Source organism: Triticum urartu, chromosome 4 (assembly GCF_003073215.2).
Source record: "Triticum urartu cultivar G1812 chromosome 4, Tu2.1, whole genome shotgun sequence".
Taxonomy (NCBI): domain Eukaryota; kingdom Viridiplantae; phylum Streptophyta; class Magnoliopsida; order Poales; family Poaceae; genus Triticum; species Triticum urartu.
The window spans coordinates 527,849,164-527,863,748 of NC_053025.1; the positions used below are offsets into that span (position 1 = coordinate 527,849,164).

The 14,585-nt window shown below is 49.5% G+C and overlaps 1 protein-coding gene and 1 long non-coding RNA gene across 2 annotated transcripts; one reads left to right on the plus strand and one right to left on the minus strand.

The window, feature by feature from the left end:
* The first annotated feature begins 869 nt into the window (after window positions 1-869).
* On the plus strand, window positions 870-4,058 carry LOC125552456 (glutamine synthetase cytosolic isozyme 1-2). The gene is made up of 9 exons (XM_048716011.1): window positions 870-1,138; window positions 1,376-1,415; window positions 1,520-1,623; window positions 1,745-1,793; window positions 2,301-2,407; window positions 2,755-2,842; window positions 2,982-3,110; window positions 3,214-3,288; window positions 3,389-4,058. The coding sequence occupies exons 1-9, from the start codon at window positions 1,065-1,067 to the stop codon at window positions 3,785-3,787; spliced, it is 1,065 nt and encodes a 354-aa protein (XP_048571968.1). The 5' UTR covers window positions 870-1,064; the 3' UTR covers window positions 3,788-4,058.
* LOC125552457 lies at window positions 3,923-14,045 on the minus strand. Its single transcript, XR_007303607.1, has 3 exons — window positions 12,916-14,045; window positions 12,230-12,329; window positions 3,923-5,042 (listed from the first exon to the last, which is right to left on the minus strand). It is a non-coding gene; the product is annotated as an uncharacterized LOC125552457 (long non-coding RNA).
* Window positions 14,046-14,585: the final 540 nt, after the last annotated feature.

The following is a 14,585-nucleotide window of genomic DNA, read 5'->3' on the forward strand; positions in this document are numbered from 1 at the left end:
CTCTTTCCTTGAGGCGCCCCTGCCAACCACTAGCCAGCCATCAACGCATCACACACATCGAACCACCACCTCCAGCCCAAAAAAGGACCGCCACCAGCTGCCGAACGAAGTGCAACCACAAATAGAGAAGAGGAGGTCGAGCCACCACCACCCCCGCCACCATCGCCACGGTAGCGACGGCCGCTGCCACCCGTGTCGCCCGAAGGAAAAGATTGACCGCCCGCCTCCGCCGTCCTAGGAAGCCACCACCATCGCGCCGCCGCTACAGCTACAAGCAGCCACCACACTTGAGTGTCGTCATGTCGTGACGCCTGGCATCCGTGCCACGCCCTGGCCCGGGGGTGTTGGCCCGCGCCAGCCCCGCCACGCTAGAGAACGAAGAGTCCCCGCCACCGCCGACGATGACCGGGCTTCGCCTAGCTGCGCCCCTTGGCGGCGGCGAGGGTGGAGGAGGGAGGAGCCTGGCGGCTTGATCTAGGGTTCCCTCCCCGTCGCCACACGGGAGGGGTGGGGCGAGCTTTTCTCCACAAAGCAAACAAAATCTGGTTGATACCACGGCTGATCCTAACAGTTATAACTTGTAACCAGATAATTTTCCCCATGTTTCTTACACGGCCTCAAAACTTAAGCTAGTTGCCCTCTCAAAAATAAAATAAAATTCAGCCATGTGCTCGGTCAATTTACAACCACGGTCTGGTTACGTGTGAGCCCCCCTCAAGCTGAGATGGTTACTTCAGGCTCTTGCAACACACACACACACACACACACAACCCCTGTGGATCCTTCTTTCTACAATAAAAATAAACAATAAAAATAAGGAGATAGACAGAGTATCTTTTAAACGTCGCAAAACAAGAGAGAGAGAGTATCTTTTGAAACTGAAACAGAAAAACGAATCAATACGGGCAGTTGAGAAGAGAAACTTGGCACCGTAGCCCAGCGAGCTTCGCGCTATAAATACCGGCCGCGCCTCCCGGCTCTCTCCTCATCCCCTGCTTCTCGAGCTGCACACCTCATCTCATATCATTGCCATTCCCTCCTTGCGAGTAGCACCGGCAGCAGCAATGGCCAGCCTCGCCGACCTCGTCAACCTCGACCTCAGCGACTGCACCGACAAGATCATCGTCGAGTACCTCTGGTCAGTTACCTACCAGCCTCCCCTGCTCCCCATCTCCTCCTGATCTTAGGAGGAGGAAGAAGAAGCAAATTCTGCAAGATCGTCTTCTTATGCTACTTGCATTCTGCACCCATCGTTTTTTAATTTCTGCTACAGCTCGAATTTTTCTGTCAAGTTTTTAAAATAAATTCTGACGAATTTTATCTGCGCGATCTCTTTTTTTCTGTCTCTAATAAGTGCTCTGTTTGTTTTGCTCAGGATTGGAGGATCCGGTATCGACATCAGGAGCAAAGCAAGGGTGCGTGCACACACCTCTCAACTCACCGAACTCTCTCGTTCTTGGCTGATGAAGCTCGCTGAATCTCACTGAAATTTTCTGTTTCCCTCTGTTGGATGGAGCAGACGGTGAACGGCCCCATCACGGACGCGAGCCAGCTGCCCAAGTGGAACTACGACGGCTCCAGCACCGGCCAGGCTCCCGGAGAGGACAGCGAAGTCATCCTCTAGTACGATGATCTCGATTCTCTCGCCTTCTCTAATGGTTTTATTTCACTTATTATTACAAGTATTTCTACTTTCCTTGTTTGCTTACAAGCTGTATTTTCTTTCTTTTTGACTCTGATGAAGCCCCCAGGCCATTTTCAAGGACCCGTTCAGGAGGGGCGACAACCTCCTTGTAAGTCCTTGCTGCTTTTTATCCTCCTTGATTCTTTCAAACTTTTTATGCACCAAAGATGCTGGATGCCATAAAGTAGGAAAAGTAAGATGCAGATGGGTCTTTGAAAAAAAAATCACAGGAAACATAGTTTCTGGGCATCACTAAATTTTAAAAATAGAAAAGCTGAATTTTGTGGCTTAATTTTAAAAGTAAAAACTGGATTTTGTGGCTGTTTGATGTGCTTGGACATATGTGTGATTTGGTGGACAAAATAGCCAGGTGTTTGCGCCCTGTTGTATAAACACACTAAAATTGCACTGGTTGACCTGCTTGGCTCATAATTAATTGCTTATGAGACTGTCTCTTCAGAGAAACAACTTGGCCTTTCAGACAACTGTTTGACCAGCACAAATCTTAAATACCTGAACTGAGAAAAGTTCCAGCCAAATCAGAGGCCAAGTTTCTACTGTATTTGGCGCAAAGTCGTCGGTTTGTTGATCTTTTCCTATTTATTACTCCTTGTAGGTTATGTGTGACTGCTACACACCACAAGGTGTGCCAATCCCCACCAACAAGAGGCACAATGCCGCCAAGATCTTCAACACCCCCAAGGTTGCAGCTGAGGAGACATGGTACGAATACCTCCGTCGATGTTTCAAGTTTTTTGTTGCTGCAGTGTTTCATCTAGAGTTGTAGCGCTCTTGCGTAAAAAATACATACACACGTGAGAACACAATAAGTTGTAGTACAATATAGATAAGTACCACACCACACTTTGCATCGGATGGAAAAGAGTTTGGAAAAATAAGTGTAAAATTCATGTTCCTGGAATTACAGATTTATCTACTACTCTAGCAGATACAGACAGAAAAGCTACCAAAATGGGTTGGCGGACCACAAAATTTGGAGGTTTCCACATTTGTATCCTTATCTGCTTACGGTTAGAGCACTGATTAGGCTTATCTCTGAACCCAAACAGGTATGGAATTGAGCAGGAGTACACTCTCCTCCAGAAGGACGTGAACTGGCCTCTTGGCTGGCCCATTGGTGGCTACCCTGGTCCTCAGGCAAGAAAATTCTCAACAAATTTGTTATAGCTTATGCATGTAAAACATAAAAGAAATATGTTTTTGAACTGAAATTTGTCCACAGTCCACTGAAGGTAGTAGGTTTTCAGATGATATTGATTGTGTGAATTTTGTGCAGGGACCATACTACTGCGCCGCCGGCGCCGACAAGGCGTTCGGGCGTGACATCGTGGACGCCCACTACAAGGCGTGCCTCTACGCCGGGATCAACATCAGCGGCATCAACGGGGAGGTCATGCCCGGCCAGGTACACAACTTGGTTCCTCTCTTGTCAAAAGAGCTCTGCTATCTAGGCTTGGGTGTGCGAATTTCTGAACCTGATTCTCATCTTGGTGACATGACACTGACAGTGGGAGTTCCAAGTCGGGCCGTCCGTCGGGATCGCCGCCTCAGACCAGCTGTGGGTGGCGCGCTACATCCTCGAGGTCCCTGCCCTCCCCTGCTGATACCTACTGCAATGTATTATTCGAGCCTCGTATCGCAACTGACTGAATCTGGTTCCAATTCGATCGGTTGATGCTGCAGAGGATCACGGAGGTTGCCGGGGTGGTGCTGTCCCTGGACCCGAAGCCGATCCCGGGCGACTGGAACGGCGCCGGCGCGCACACCAACTACAGCACCAAGTCGATGCGGGAGGCCGGCGGGTACGGCGTGATCAAGACGGCCATCGAGAAGCTGGGCAAGCGGCACGCGCAGCACATCGCCGCCTACGGCGAGGGCAACGAGCGCCGCCTCACGGGCCACCACGAGACCGCCGACATCAACACCTTCAAGTGGGGCGTGGCGGACCGCGGCGCGTCCATCCGCGTGGGCCGCGACACGGAGAAGGACGGCAAGGGCTACTTCGAGGACCGCAGGCCGGCCTCCAACATGGACCCCTACGTCGTCACCTCCATGATCGCCGAGACCACCCTCCTCCTCTGAGCTCTGAGCGACCAGCAGCCAATGCCTACCACACCGCCGGACGACACTTAGGCTCTCGACCTTCTCGATCGAGGGTGGCCATTGATTAATTTCTGCAAAATGTTTCGTGTTTTCCGTTTCTTTTGCAAGGTCTAGTCTGTTTTTGGGGCGTGTCTTTCACTTCACTCGTTCAGATAAGAGTAAGAGTCCTCAGTGTGCTCTGAAAATAATGTTGTTTCCTCATTCCGATAAATGAAATCATGGAACCTTGTGATGTGATTCCGTTCGATCACATGTCATGCATACAGTACACGGTTCCATGTTCTCCACTGCTCTTTCCACGTCACCCTTAGCCTAAGCCCAACAAAATTGACGTTGCAACCAAACCGGCCGTGCTCCGTCCTTGTCCGTCTCTCTGCGTTTTGAGGCAAGCGTCGCTAGCTGCTGCGGCCATACTGTCTTATGTGCTGCAACTTGTTGCGGCCCAAGGCATCTTATCTTATCTTCCCTCGCTCGCTCACGCGACAACTCGACGAATATGATCTCTGGCCCTCTTTGATGTTGGGCCATTCTTTTCTCGCACACCTTTCTCTTTCCGGACGCGGCGTGCCGCCATTCCTGCTTTTTTGAGGCGAAAAGTTGGAATTTCAGCTTCATGGACGGAACAAGGAGCGTTCAGTCTGCTTCCAGCTGATCTGCGGGTAGTGACACTGTGGTCGATGCTTCTCCATCCGGGAATGGGAGAAAAGGGAGGGGAGAAAGCGAAATGCTCACGGCGCATCGACATTGATGGATACATCCACCAAAGTTACCGCCAAAGTGGTGGTCCTGCACCATTGGATTGGATTGGATGATGAAATTTATTTTGTCCGAGCATCTTGTAAAGTTTTCTGTTTGCTAGTTACTACTACTGTGAACCATACTCAGCCTGCTTCAACATACAAAACGTCAACACCAAAATTGTGTCTGGATCAAACTGAAAGCATGTGGCATAGGCAGCAGATCAAATTAACAGTGAAACGATTCAACAGATGCCGGTTGCTCAATGTACTGCGATAACAAAAGTGGACCCAGATTTTGGCTGGTCCTCAAATTTGACAAGGATAAACCATTATTATGGTGAATTCAACCAAAATTAGACGTTTAAAACACACGCTGTGGTTGACAGTTGCAAGATGGCCATATGCACCCTTTACCGCATAAACAATATCAGGGCCACGAAAGAATGGAACATAGAAAATTCTTCATGTTGGCACTTCAAAAGCGCAGAGGGATCCTGTGACAGCAGACGATTTGTATTAGCCAAACCAAATTTCAAATTTTCAATACTCGTAGGTGCAAAGGCTCAAAGGCTATCAAAAAATTCAGGTAGTTCAAACAGTTAAGGATCAGCTTCACAGGTAGGAAAATTGGTTTTGCAATCTACACCACATGGAAAGAATTTCAATCTACTATAGTTTAGGCGAAACTGGACTTAATGAACTAGCACACAGGGAGGGATGCACACCTGGAAAAGTAACTAGGGACAGGAGATGGTAAGAAAATTATTGATTTAGTTGAGAATGCAATAAATAAGCTCCAAATGCATCCATGACAGCTTTCTATACGTCCAAAATGGTGTTAGAGCTCTTCACAGGAAGAAAATCCCGGACATAGCCAGAGCCTTCGACAAATGTCTCCTGGGAATACCTTCTCGAGCTGCTCCAAGCATTAGGTTTTTCTGCTCGATGGAGGGACTGGATCTCTCTGCTCATGTCCACTGCAAGCTCCTCCTTGCTCAACGGTTTTCCCGGACATCAGATCAGACACAGCAGGGGGCTTGGGCAGGGCGACCCACTCTCGCCATTGCTCTTCATCATCGCCGTTGATCCATTGCATCGCCTGCTTCAGAGAGCTGCTGAATTGGACATCATCGCCCCTCTGCCGGGTAGAGAATTATCCATGCGCATCAGTCTCTACACGGATGATGCTGTGATTTTTGCCAATCCGGTGAAGGAAGAAATAGAGACTCTCATGAGCATTTTGCACGATTGTGGTGAGGCATCTGGGCTCAAGGTCAATCCCACGAAATCCACGATGACGGCAATTCGCTGCGACGATGTCGATCTGCAGCATGTCCTTCGGGGTTTTGGTGAACAGACAGCAAACTTCCCACTAAAATACCTCAGGCTCCCGGTCACCATCTCCAGACTATGTCTTGTTCACATCCAATTCATCCTGGACCGCATCAAGGCTACATTAGCAGGCTGGGAAGGCAAACTCATGTCGATCGCTGGTAGAAGGGTGCTCGTCAGAAGTGTTCTCAGCACGCTGCCATTGTTTGCACTGACAGTGCTGAAAGTTCCAAAGAAATTCTTTGCTGAGGTGGACAAGGCTCGACCACGTTTTTTGTGGGCTCAGGAGGAGTAGCTAGCCGGCAAAAAATGCAAGGTCAGCTGTCCAGTTGTGTGCTCACCGATCGACAATGACGGCCTTGGGATCCATGACCTGCAAATGGCTTTGGCACGCCTGGACGAGCCTTGAGAGACCACGGATTGGCACACAGCTGCCGTGAGACACGGCGACAGGGACCTATTCAGCGCGTCCACCACGGTGAACCTTGGAGACAGTGCGACGGCCACCTTCTAGAACTGCTCCTGGACAGACTCTGTCACACTGAGGATGGTCTTCCCCTCGCTGTACAAACACTCCCGAAGGAAAAACAGAACTGCCAAGGCGGACCTCGCAAACAACACTTGGATCACCAACCTCGCGCACGGCAACACACAGCCGCTCTGGTCGGAGGTGCTCAGACTACGGCGATGGCTTCGGTCCAGGAATATTCAGCTTAGCGACCACTGCCGTGACACAATCAAATGGAATCACGAAGCTTCAGGCGTCTACGCTACAAGCTCTGCTTACAACTTTCAGTTTCAGGTTTCGATCAAGTCAAGATTCAGACAACTTTTCTGGCAAGCTTGGGCGCTAGGACGCCTCAATTTTTTTGCCTGGCTCCTGCACAAGAACAGATTGTGGTGACCGTCTGCAAAGAAGAGGATGGTCAAATAGCTACTTCTGCCAGATGTGCCTAAGAAACCCATAATCCTCGGAACACCTCCCACTTCTGACCGCCCTGGCCCACCAAAACCCCTCCTCCCTCAGCCGCACGCGTTCCTGTCCGGCGCCAGCTGCCCGCATTCATGCCGCTGTAGAACGCACCGCTCAACATTGAAGACGGTTCAGGGCGGACGCAACCTCTCACTGCCTCTGCCATTGAAGCGACACGCCGGCCGATGGCGTCGCCTGCGACGCGTCTCCGAGGTCCGTGCCTGTTCAATGCCGGAGATGCATGACTGGACGGGACGGATATCTACCACGCCCGTTCAATGCCGTTGTCCGTCCGTATGCCGCCATTTAAGTAGGCTAGTCGGCCGAGAAACCCACTCCGGCGCCGCGCATTGACGCACCCGGACGCCTCGCCTCACCGAAATCCGCTGTATAAAGACGGCCACACCCGGCTAACTACACAACACAACACAAGCCCCTCCCCACCCTCCTCCTTTGCACTGCATCTGCCATGACTGCAGGCGGCGAAGCTGTGTGGGAGAGCCTTTCCACGGAGATGAAGCCCGCCGTGGCCGCCGCTTGGCAGAGCCGCCGTGCAAATCTGACAGCTTGCAAATCCTGAAAAATATGAGATGAGTGAGATCCTCCTTCCTCAGAAAGTCAACCTTATAGAGATTGTGCTCCAATTGCACCACAGCCCAACGAAAATCGGCTGACACAAGTCTCCGTAGCTGCTGTACCACCCGCTCCTCAAAAATCCTAGTCCTGCCTAATCCGAGGTTTGCTTGAGCTGGCACACTGACTCTGAAAGTATATCAGCCTGTCATCGCAAACCCCATATGACGTGACCACCGACTTAGGCTGAGATAGCAACGGGCACCCATGAGACGGATGGCCTAGCTTAACACAATTATCACAATGTTCGGTCGTGTAGTCAACCGCATAGTGACCACCTTCACCGCACCTATAGCAATAAAACTTTTTCCTTTTTCCTCACACCCTTACCAGCGTGGTCTGCCTCCGAAGGCTCGGTGCGGTGAAGGCGGTCACTGTGCGGTTGACTGCACGACCGAACATTGTGATAATTGTGTTAAGCCGGACCATCCTCATGGGTGCCCGTTGCTATCTCAGCCTAAGCCGGTTGTCACGGCATCTAGGGTTTGCGTTAACAGGCTGATATTCTTTGAGACTCTGTGTGCCAACTCAAGTAGACCTTGGATTGAGAGTGCCAGGACAAGGATTGTGCATGTGACCGGTGGTGTTTTGTCTAAGGAGCGGGTGGTACAGTAGGTGTGAACACTTGTGTCACCCGATTTCCGTTAGACTCTGGTGTGATTGAAGGACAATGTGTATAAGGTTGACTTTCCAAGCAAGGAGGACCTCACTCGTCTCATGTTATTCAGGATTTGCAAGGTTCCAGACAGCTCCTTTTTCTTGGAGTTTGATGAGTGGACGAGCTAGTTGCAGGAGGTTTGGATAAGGTTCCATGGAGCCCCGTCTAAGCCCCTTAGAGCATCTCCAATATATGATGTACATGCAAAAATAACTAACTTATACATCTCCGAGGCCCCAAAACCCTCCAGCGGATGATGTACAATTTTTTACATCTCCACCTCCAGGAGATGTAAAATACAATACTTGGAGATGCAAATTTTGTAGTGACCCGACCCGGTAAGGATCGGAGTCTCTGTGCCAAAAGTCCAAGGGGGTTTGGTTGTTTGGGTATTGAAAACCTAGAAGAAAAGAATAAATGCCTGCCTAACAAAACAAATGGTTATTTCGGATATCCTTAGAGGAGGAAGGGGCGTGGTTACAGTTATATTGTAACAAATACCTGCATTCTAAAACTTCACCACAAATTACGGTGCAGCCGAATGATTCTCCCTTTTCGAAGGGGCTCACTGAGAACTAAGGGTAACTCCAACCGGGAGATCCATTTCGTCCATTTGGGTCATCCGGACAAAAAACTTGGCCCAAGGGAAAGACCCATTTGGACAAATTGTCTGCTTGGTGTCTGTTTGTTGTCCGTCCTGACCCAAACTTGGCCCAAATATGGGTCAGAAATGGGTCTCTCCAGATAGAAGTGGACACTTTCCGCCATTCGTTGTCCTTCATTGGGCGCCGGCTCGTGTCCACCTTGGCCCATAGGTCAGCGACCGCACGACTTGGGACTCTGCCTACAGGGTGGATACGGCATGTGCTCAATCCCCACCGCCGCGTGCACCGGCGAGGCCACCGGCTGAAAGTGCAACTAATCCCCGGGTGGTTTTGGTAATTCATAACAACATATAGCTCATTAAACTAATATCCATTCAAGATAAATATTCAGGATGTTCAATGATTGGCATGACATGGACTAGAGATGTGGACCTCTCAAAATGCGAAGGACAAAGATTAGCAAAAACTCAAGACTCGTCATTTCTATTTAAGTGATTCAAGATCACATTGAGCCCATAGGAAAGCCAATACTATTAAAAGGGGATGAGGTGTTGCTTAATGGTCTACTTGCTCAAAGTGCTTAGTAATATTGCTCCAAAACCCTCGGCCACTTTCTCCATTCGAATATGTCCAAACCCTAATTCCAAACTCGGCCCCACCGATTCTTTTTACCTGGAGCCATCGAGTTCATTTAACATAGCCACTGCCAAAAACCATAACGATTCGGTCACACCGATAGGGATCTTGGTCCCACTGAATGGCCTTGCCAGCGCTCTGTGATCTATTGCATTCACTTCGGTCCCACCGAGTTTATGCAATCGGTCTCAGCGAGTTGGCTTGACAGATTCTCTATTGCTTATTGCCTCACTTCGGTCCCATCGAGTTGATGCAATCGGCGCCACCGAGATGATGTTTGCCCTAAGCCCTAGCACATCGGTCCCACCAAGTTGTTTCAATCGGTCCCACCGAGATTCCTAACGTTCATATTTTTAAACAGATTGGTGCCACCAAATTTCCTAATCGATGCCACCAAGATGAGTCAAAGGTGTGTAACGGTTGGATTTTGTGTGGAGGCTATATATACCCCTCCACCCCTTTCTCCATTTGAGAGAGAGCCATCAGAACATGCCTACACTTCCACCATTCATTTTCTAAGAGAGAACCACCTACTCATGTATTGAGATCAAGAGATTCCATTCCAACCTTTTGAACCTTGATTTCTAGCCTTCCCCAAGTTGCTTTTCACTCAAATCCCTCTTCCACCATAGCCAAATCTGTGTGAGAGAGTTGAGTGTTGGGGAGACTATCAGCACAAGAGCAAGGAGTTCACCATCTACACACCATCTATTACCTTTTGGAGAGTGGTGTCCCCTAGATTGGTTAGGTGTCGCTTGGGGGCCTCCGTTGTGATGTGGAGTTGAACCAAGAAGTTTGTAAGGGCAAGGAGATCGCCTACTTCGTGAAGATCTACTCGAGTGAGGCAAGTCCTTCATGGACGATGGCCATGGTGGGATAGACAAGGTTGCTTCTTCGTGGAACCTTCATGGGTGGAGCCCTCCGTGGACTCGCGCAGCCGTTACCCTTCGTGGGTGGAGCCCTCCATGGACTCGCGCAACCGTTACCCTTCATGGGTTGAAGTCTCCATCAACATGGATGTACGATAGCACCACCTATTGGAACCACGCCAAAAATCTTCGTGTCTCCATTGTGTTTGCCTTCTCCAAACCCTTCCCTTTACCTTTATATGCAATGTTTTACTTTCCGCTGCTATACTCTTAGAATTGCATGTGTAGGTTGATTGCTTGACTTGTGCTAATTGGTAAAATCTACCCACAACTAAAATTGGGAAAATGCTAGATTTTTATTTGGTCAAGTAGTCTAATCACCCTCCCTCTAGACATACTTTCGATCCTACACCGGCTCAGGCCGCTGCCACGACCAGGAAACTGAGCAGATCGGCTGTGCTTGGATCTTACCGGCGAGCTCCACCGTCGTCAGGGGTGGGGCTGCCGGCCGGAGATAGAGCTCCCGCCCGCGGGAGGCCACACCCTCCAGGGCACGCGCGAGCATGGGTGTGCCAAGGGCCTCCCGACCGACCGTTGTGGCGCCACCGACTACCATGTAGAGCAGCTCTCGCGCCTTCAACAAGCACCCATGGAGCTTGGCACCGTCGCCACCCAAAGACCCACCCCAAGAGCCTCTCTTCCCCGCCGCCGCCGCGCATGCGGCCTCTCTTCCCCGACGGTCGACAACAGCTCATGTACCAGCTTTTTAGTAGCGAAAAAGGAAACAAAATCGGACATGTTTTTGTCCAAATAGTAGCGCCGTTGGGTGCACCAACCGGACGCGCGTGTCCATCTGTGCAGACGGCGACCCAATGGACAAAAAGCAAATAAAATCTGCGTCTGTTTGGGTCCGTGCGTTGGAGTTGGCCCAAGGTCACTTTCTTTAACAGGAGTAAATTTATCATTGGGAATGGGGCCACTACTAGGTTATGGGAGGATGCTTGGCCGGGGAATATTGTACAGCTTAAAGACACTTTTGTGTGTAATACTAGGTTCGGTTCCCCTAAACATTCAGTTTAATTGGGCACTAGTTGGGGAACGATGGGATAGCTGGCTGCATTTAGTACGTAGGTTGATGGAGGTCAACGTGTCTAATGAGCCAGATGTACTGATGGAAACTTTCAGTTTCAAGCGTGTTCTCTGTCAAATCTATGTATGTGGACTTGATTAATATTGGACCAATCCCACAATCTATTCATATATGGAAAATAAAGTTGCCTTTAAAAATCAAGATTTTTATGTGGTTTGTGCACAAAGGAGTGATTTTGACTAAGGACAATTTGGCGAAACATAGGTGGGGAGTAAACCTTATAGATCACAAGGAAACGATTCAATATCTTTATCTCACATGCCCACTAGCCAGGTTATTATGGCGAAAAATACATGTGGTCTTTAACGTATCTCCACCTACTAGCATATCCAATCTGTTCAGTAACTGGTTAGGTGGGGTTGAGCCTAATACAGCGGCACGAATTCACGTGGGAGTTGCTGCATTACTTTCGACTATTAGGAACTATCAGAATGATGTCGTATTTAACAGGAGAAATATCACAAACTTTTTGGAGGTTATCTACCGGGCGTCTGGATGGATCTGTATGTGGTCAATGACAATACTACACCGTGCGGAAGTCAGAGAGCTTATGGCCATTGGGTGCAACCGATGGGAGACGGTAGCATGTGCCACATACAACCGGTTTGTATGGCGGTCCAATAATATCATAGGTGTTTAGGCATTGTGTCCTATTTTTTGCCAGTTGTGGCTATTTGTTTACTGCTTTGATTTTGTTTATGTAAATGAGATGAGATTCATACTTTGGTACTCTATTTGTTTAAATAAAATGGATGTGTGCAACGCTTGATGCAGAGGCCGGGGATAATCCTCTTTATTTTTTTAAAAAAAGTGGAAGATGATAACCTTTTCAGTCGACACAGCACATCAGCAGATCCTTCAGGAAGATCGTCTCATGTATTGTACAAAATTTTAACCCCATCATTTCCATCACCAATCCCTCTGCCTACAAGCAAACACAATCCAATACATCAATTAAAATCTGAAGGAAAAGTTAGATCAGTCCACCACTATACGCTTGTATAGCCGTGAGTTTGGAGATGCACCCTAAAAACTGGAATGGCGGAAGTATAAACGGGAGTTGGTGATGGTTTATCCATGTTTCTAACCACGCTACCCAGCGTTGCTAAAAATCTCTAAAAAAAACTAATTAACGGAGACACAATGAAGCTCTTCCTTTAACAAGCTAACTGAAACCGCCTTCTGAATATCCCTAGCACAGACTATGGCACATTCCACAAAGAAGCACAACTAGATATGATTGCGAACCCAAGGGCATGGTGTGTAGTCCGAACGCAGACGTTAATGCGTGGCGCTGTACTAGATAGAACTCTAATGAGCGAGCTGGCAAAGTGAGATGATGACTATAGCTCAATGTGATTGTATATTTATTTCGATTCATAGCAAAGCACGAGCAAACAATCCTTAAACGACACGAACAATGTTACAGACACATACCAAGAGCTGGATTGATTCTCAAAAGAGCAAGTGAATTACTGTGTTACTTATGCGATGTAGAGATGGGGCATTACCTGCAGTATAGAAATTTGTGTAGGGATAAAAGTGGCTGTGACGTATTCCAGAAATACTTCTGAGTTGCATCAACTCAAGTTGGTCCAAGAAAGAACCGCCAATATCCATCGACAGAAAGATTCCAGAAACCTGTATCTCTCAACGATCCTGGTGGAAGGAGCTTGTCAAGTTGGATGATCTGCTGAAGCACCCATCCAAGGGCACCATCAGAATTGAGCTTCCTCTCCCATATTTCCATGCCCATCTCTGTCCACATGGCAAAGCCAAGCCTACTTTCATGTGTCCGCAATATCTGAAAGCGGACGCACCAGACTACTAATGGTCTCTCGATCACCACTAAGCTCTGCCTCTCAAAATCAAATTTGAGAATTCCATCCCCAATAAGCAACCAATGAAGTGCATTCCCAACCAGGACGCTGGCACGCATTGCATAAATAACATGTTGTGCAGTCCCTGCTGAGATGATATTTCCCCATTCACCGGATTCTGAATCGTAGATGCAAGCAAATGCAGAGGGCTCAGCATTAATGCCGACGCCCACCAAGACCAGCTTGAAAGGGCGCGAGCCCCAGTCGTGGCCGTGCACGTGGTCTGTGCCGGAAGGGCAGAGCAGCGCCGCGCTTCGGACCCAATGGTAGGTGTGGATGCCCGGTGGAAAGGCCACGCAGCGCCGGTGGCCGGTGATGGAGTCCCAAACGACGGCCTCGAGACGCGTATGGTTGATGAGGAGGGCGAGGCCGTGGCGGCAGCCGACGAAGGCCTAGCTCTCCCCGCGGCTCTGCGGCAGCGAGAACCGCGCCGCGGGGACGCGGTAGGGCGTGACCAGTGTGGGCGTGAATGAGGGCCCGTCGATGCCTCTGACGAAAAGGCCTAGGAGCGGGGGGTTTGCAGTGGTGGGCGCGGAAGCGACGGAGAAATTTGGGGTCGGAGACGAGGCCGCGCCAACGCTTGCAGACGAGGCAAGCTCGGGGGAGCGAGGATGGTAATGGAGGGAGGCGGAGCAGGATCTCTAGGAGAAGATTTTCGTCCTCCAGCGGCGGCGCCGGCACCGCCGATGTGGGGAACAAGGGGCGGCGGCGGCGGTCCATCTAGGCTAAACCGTGCAGAGTTTTTGTCTCTGAAACGGCGATGCGGGGATCGAAGGGCGGCGGTACGACCTAGTCAAGGCTGGTGCTGGTGTGGACAAGTCGTCAAGTTTACACGGCACAATGAGACACGTTTAACCGATCTGAGCCGTGGATGACTGATCAAACGACAACAGACTAATTTTATGTTTACGCGAATACGCAAAACTTGCGTATCATCTCATTGATAATGTTAATACAAAATTGAGTCATCTATTTTAAAACAGAGTGAGTAGAATAAAATAAACAACAAAACTCTTAAAGCTCAAGCTCTAGTCGGGAAGGCAAAGAGGCAAGATACATGGCATTTAGACCGTGTCATGGCCAATGCTTGGAACCTCCGTCCCATGACCACGACCCTAGGACTGACCAGATCAATGTACTTTCCACCCTCAATTCAAGTGCCTAGAGGATCGACAAGTGGGTTGCGCAGACCGGAGGGAGAAGCCATGGAGGACGATCTAGTGCATTATGCCCCAGATGCCCACACCATAAAGAGCGGCCCAAAACCAATGTAGCTTCCAAAAGTCTTCAAATCCAACACC

What these genes read in the sequence shown, in the direction of transcription:
- LOC125552456 (XM_048716011.1), top strand. Translation starts at nt 1,065, where the DNA reads ATGGCCAGCCTCGCCGACCTCGTCAACCTCGACCTCAGCGACTGCACC. An exon ending in GTTGCAGCTGAGGAGACATG is followed by an intron (nt 2,408 to 2,754) that starts GTACGAATACCT and finishes GAACCCAAACAG; the next exon opens with GTATGGAATTGAGCAGGAGT. An exon ending in TGGCGCGCTACATCCTCGAG is followed by an intron (nt 3,289 to 3,388) that starts GTCCCTGCCCTC and finishes TTGATGCTGCAG; the next exon opens with AGGATCACGGAGGTTGCCGG.